General features: G+C 38.8%; 1 protein-coding gene across 1 annotated transcript in view; it reads right to left on the bottom strand.

Annotated features, from left to right (window-relative positions):
• Positions 1-5,478, bottom strand: part of RAD50 (RAD50 double strand break repair protein) — a 122,202-nt gene that overhangs the window by 93,038 nt on the left and 23,686 nt on the right. Inside the window, exons 3-5 of the mRNA XM_042781371.1 lie at positions 3,415-3,467; positions 871-1,056; positions 314-518 (exon numbers count right to left, since the gene is read on the bottom strand). Coding sequence (XP_042637305.1) covers positions 314-518; positions 871-1,056; positions 3,415-3,467 — 444 coding nt within the window. The remainder of the gene's footprint in view (positions 1-313; positions 519-870; positions 1,057-3,414; positions 3,468-5,478) is intronic.

Genomic DNA, 5,478 nt, shown 5'->3' with positions numbered 1-5,478 from the left:
TGGTGGGTTTGAACCGCCAGCCTTCTGGTTAACAGTCAAGTGCCTTAGTCACTAGGCTACCAGTCTCTAATAATCTTTTCCAAAAACATACAGCCATTCAAATTCACATGAAAATAAAGTGCTTTAGGAGTGAGTGTTAAGATGGTAAAAGGGAACTTTCTGGAAATGGTAGTAATACTTACATTGCATCTTGTATAAGACCTTTTATAAATCCGTTTTGTATAAATTTTACCACTTGGGTAAGACCTAGATTCCTACTCTTCCTATTTCTTCATCAGTCTCCTTAACTTTAACATATAAGAAATCAAATTACCTTCAATGGATCAAGTTCATTCTCATAGGATTTGACAATTTCCTTTGAAGATGTTAACTGAGCTTCTTTACTAGTAATTTGATCTTGAATTTCACATGCTTTTTCCTTATTCTGCTTCAGATATTTTAGTTCTGTCTGACATTCTTTTACTTTCTGACCTTGTGTCTGACGTACCTGTCGAAGTGTTTCCAAGGCTTTAATATACCTTTGAAAATATTAAATAAAAATCAAATTTCTAGCTAAGCATATTATGGTATATTTATATAATGGAATATTATGCAGTCATTAAAATTACAAAGACTTTTTAATAACTTGGAAAATGCTTATGATATAGAAGTGACAAAATTACATAGATACTGTTCACCAGGTAAAGAAATACATACTCATAAAGAAAACTGAAAGGGAATATACCCAACAGTTGCCGCTGGGTGAGAGGTTATAAATGATTATTTTTTTTCTTTAAACTTTTCTGTTTTAAAAAAGAAACATCCAAATTGTAAACATGGCTCAAAAGCGACACTTAAATCAACTACAAAGTTTAGTTAAAGCATACAAACCTTGTTGCTGAAAAAATCTCATCAAACTTTTGCTTCAGAGCCTTTCCTTCACTTAAAGGCCAATTAGACTCTTCTTGGTGACAAAAGATGACATTATTTAGCACAGACTTGGAAACCCCAAGAGAACTTATCATCTCTCGGTCAATTTCTGCACACTTAGAGCTGAGACTGACTTTTTCTCCATGCCTATAGTAAAGCAAAAGAATTTGTGTAAAATAACCTTCAGTTTCACCTTTTCTATTGCTTAATCAATCCATCACAATGTCCCTGTTTAAATAACAAAAACAAAATCCCCTCTGGTGGCATAGTGCCTAAGGCATCTGACTGCTAATCAGAAGACTGGTGGCCACCAGCCACTCCTGGGAAGGGAGGTGGGGTAATCTTCTTCCACAGTGATACCACCTGGGAAACCCAAGGAGGGGTAACTATGAGTCCATTGACTGGACAGTGATGAGTTTATATCATTAGTAACAACTTTCTCATGCTAAACTCTTAAATGATTTAGCAGTTTAGTGATAAAACAGTATTTAAAATAGGGTAGTACAGGAAAGGATGTCAGAATTTTTTTTTAAATAAATTAGAATTTTTAGATGTATTAATTTATATGCAACATGAGGAAAATTAAGTGTCTTGCATCCCTACAACTAAAAAAATAATGAAAACAAGAGAGGTAAACAAACATCTAAAGAACGTATAGTTTAGAAAAGGGGATGTTTACCAACAGACAGATGGAAGAAGGAGAGTAAAGGTAAACTTCAGTGGCTCTTATCAAAGCAGGGTCCAAGGAGGAAGATTCTTCATCAACGGACTTCAAGTTCCAGGGTCACACTGACAAGGTGATCCAATACAGAACTGCTTCAGGACTAGTTAGGTTGATGCCACAAACTCCTAATACATGATTCCGCTTTTTCTCAGCCCTGTTCATCAATCAACCTTTAGCTACTTTGTTCACACACTAGTTCAAGGAAGAATATGTATGTTCTCTATGTCCTTTATTTCAGGCTAAGTTTTGTCAGTGTATTTCAGTAATGCCTAATAAGAATAACTTTGTAACACTCATTAGTTTTTCAGAGTTTATAAAGCCAAGCACAAGCCTGAGATTGTGGTAAATTCACCAAAGGATTGCTATCCCATAAAAATCTAAATTGCCAGCCCCAATGAGCACTCACTGACTCAAACTTTTATCATATTGCAGTTGATTCCTATTGTTACACCTGTCCATCAACTTTTCTCCCCTCTATCCATATAACTGGGAGCTCTGGTAGCATAGTACCTAAGGCACTTGACTGCTAACTAGAAGGCTGGCGGTTCAAATTCACCAGCCACTCCTCGGAAGGAAGGTTGGGCAATCTACTTCCGCAGTGATACTGACTCAGAAACCCAAGGAGGGATCGCTATGAGTCATGTCCGACTCCACGGCACATAACAACAACAACAATCCATATAACTATGGTGGCACAGACCTTGGACTAACAAAAGCTTCCTGACTGACCAGCCATAGTTAACTGGGTCTGGGATTGAGAGACTGCTGCCTCAGCTTGGTTACTATAAAACAGAGAAGTGATACTGGAAGCTGTTTTAATAGCCATTTTCAGTCTTGTGGAGAGTGAAACAGAGAAAGCTAACCTGTACCAAGAAAAAAATTTGAGCTCTAGAGGGTCACATATAAGAGATGGAGAAAAGGTTGATGATTTCCCTACATCATTATACCCAGGGCCAGGAGCACTCCTGCCCTTGGGTTCCAACAGATTCCTCAGTATCCTTCATCAAAAGGATAATTTTACCATTTTGTTTTATTTCTTCTATTCAGTATCTAGGAGCTGTGGTGGTGTAACGCCTAAGGCATTTGACTGCTAACCAGAAGGTTGGAGGTTCAAACCCACCAGCCACTCCTTGGAAGGAAGGTTGGGCAATCTACTTCCGTAGTGATACCTCCTTGGAAACCCAAGGGGTCGCTATGAGTTGAAATTGACTTGACAGCAGTGAGGGTTTTTTTTTTTTTAAATTATTCAATATCTAATGAGCTCTGGTGGCATGTGGTTAAGTGTTCATCTGCTAAGCAAAAGGTCAGCAGTTTAAACCGACCAGCTGCTCCACAGGAGAAAGATGCAGAGGCTTGCTTCTGTAAAGACTTATACCCTTGGATATCCTATGAGGTAGTTCTACTCTGTCATATAGAGTCACTATGAATTAGAAAATGACTCAACAGCTATGGGTTATACAATATACAATTACATTGTTCTTTATACATTTCAACTTGTATTTTGAAAATACAAATCTGTATGTATTTTGGTATTTTCTTCCTTTCCTGTCGTTTTAGTGACTGTTTGTGTTCTTCATGCATGATGCTCTTGATGTCATTTCCACAACTCATCTGGTCTTCAGTCACTGGTGTTCAATGCATCAAATCTATTCTTCAGATGGCATATAATCAAAGTCGTATTTGGCTCTCATCGACTTGTTTTAATTTTCTTTAGCTTCAATGTCAACTTACATATGAGCAACTGAAAGTCTGTTCCATCATCAGTTCCTGGCCTCCATCACCTCTTTCCACAGATGTAGTCAATCTGGTTTCTCTGTATTCTGTCTGGCGTGATCTGTGTGTACAGTCATCATTTATGTTGTTGAAAAACGGTTATTTGCCATGAATAAGTCATTGGTCTTGCAAAATTCTATCATGTGGCCTCTAACGCCATTTCTATCACTAAGGCTAAACTACCAATGATTATTCTTTGTCTTTAACTTTCACATTCCAATCACCAATATTTATCAACATAAACATTGATTGCATGTTTGGTCAATTTCAGATTGCAGAAGTTGGTAAAAATCTTCAATTTCTTCATCTTTGGTTCTAATGGTTAGTGCAGTGTGTTAGACTGGGTTCTCTAGAGAAACAAAACCACTAAAGCTTATATATATAGAGAGAGAGAAATTTATCTTAGGAAAATGTCTCACACACTTACAGAAGCTGGCAAGTCAAAAGTTCTTGAATCAAACATCAAGCTGGAGGCTGTTCCCGACTCTTGCAGCCACAGGGGCTGAGGAGCTCAAGATTGGCAGGCAGTATACTGGCTGTTGACTCCAACGAATGACAAATCCAAGATCTCCAGGCTGAATGGTGGATTGTTCACTCACAGACAGTTGTAGGCAGCATAACAGAATCCTGATTCACAGAAGAATGTCTCTTTTCCCAGGATGTCCATAAATATACTGGAAGCAGGCCACACCCCTAGAGAAACTCCCTTTCAACGGATTGGCTGCTCAAAACATATTCATCTGATCCTATGATGGGAATAACCACATCACAACTGCTTAAACCACACAGAATTGTGGTCCAGCCAAGTTGATACATAACTGCAACTATCACATGAAGAAATTTGAATAGTAGTAGTAGTAACTGGTCTTTCTTGTAGGCATATGGATATTATCCTATCACTGACATCATTGTACTTAGGATAGATTTTTTTTTTTTTTAATTGTAATTTGGGTGAAAGTTTACAGAGCAAATGTATTTTCCATATAGCAGTATATACATATTTTTGTTTCACGACATTGACTGCAATCCCCATGATGTAACAACTCTCTTCCCACTTCCTCCCTGTGGTTACCTTCTCCCTGTGTCCTTCTTTCCTATGCATTCCTGCCCTCTGGGCTACCTCCCTGTGCAAATACAACCCTTCTGATCACCCATGATTAATTGTTCTAAGGAGTTCACCTACCTGGTGTAAATGTTCACCTTATATGCCTGTCTATTGTTTGGCTGGGAGCCATGGAAGTGAGTTCAAATCCAGGCCTGAAAGGTAACTAGGGGCTGTAGGCTCAGGGATTTCACTAGTCTCTACCAGACCAGTAAGGCTGGTCTTTTCTTCTGATTTTAAGTTTTATTCCACAGTTTTCTCCCACTCTATCCAGAATCTTCCAGGATAGATCCTGAGATGTTCTTTTTGATGATGAATGTAACACTTGTTCAATCTGTCATTCCTGGCTTAGTAGATCGTATGATTCTCTGATTCAAAATGCCCAATACAAGTCCATTTCAGCTCACTAATGCCCAAGATACTGATTTTTATGTGTTCCATTTCATTTTCAACAACTTCCAATTTTCCTAGATTCACATTTCTTACATTCCATGTTCTGATTATTAATGAATGTCTGCAGCCTAAGGCATTTGACTGATAACCAGAAGGTTGGCAGTTTAAACCCACCAGCCACTCCATGGAAGGAAGGCTGGGCAATCTACTTGCATAAAGATTTACCATCTCAGAAACCCAAAGGGGGTCTCTATGAGTGGGAATTGACCCGATGGCACTGAGTCTGGTTTTACGGGTCCAATCTTAGAGGAACACCTTCTGGCACTGTATCAGACAATATTGCATGGCTCTTCCTCAAGTTTTCCAGTAATGATCAGGCAGTGTTTCAATGCCATTCATAAGGTTTTCAGTGGCCAGGTTTTTTCAGAAGTATATGGTCCTGTCCATCTTCCCAGTCTGACTACGTCTGGAAGCGCCGCCGAAACCTGTCCACCATAGCTGACCCTGCTGATATTGAATTATCAGTGGCATAGCCTCCAGCCTCACAGTAACTCACAAGCCAGCACAGTATGACAAA

This window comes from Orycteropus afer, unplaced genomic scaffold (genome assembly GCF_000298275.1).
Source record: "Orycteropus afer afer isolate SDZICR_OR568_19922 unplaced genomic scaffold, OryAfe1.0 scaffold00112, whole genome shotgun sequence".
Lineage (NCBI taxonomy): Eukaryota > Metazoa > Chordata > Mammalia > Tubulidentata > Orycteropodidae > Orycteropus > Orycteropus afer.
This window is presented reverse-complemented; position numbering and strand designations above follow the sequence as displayed.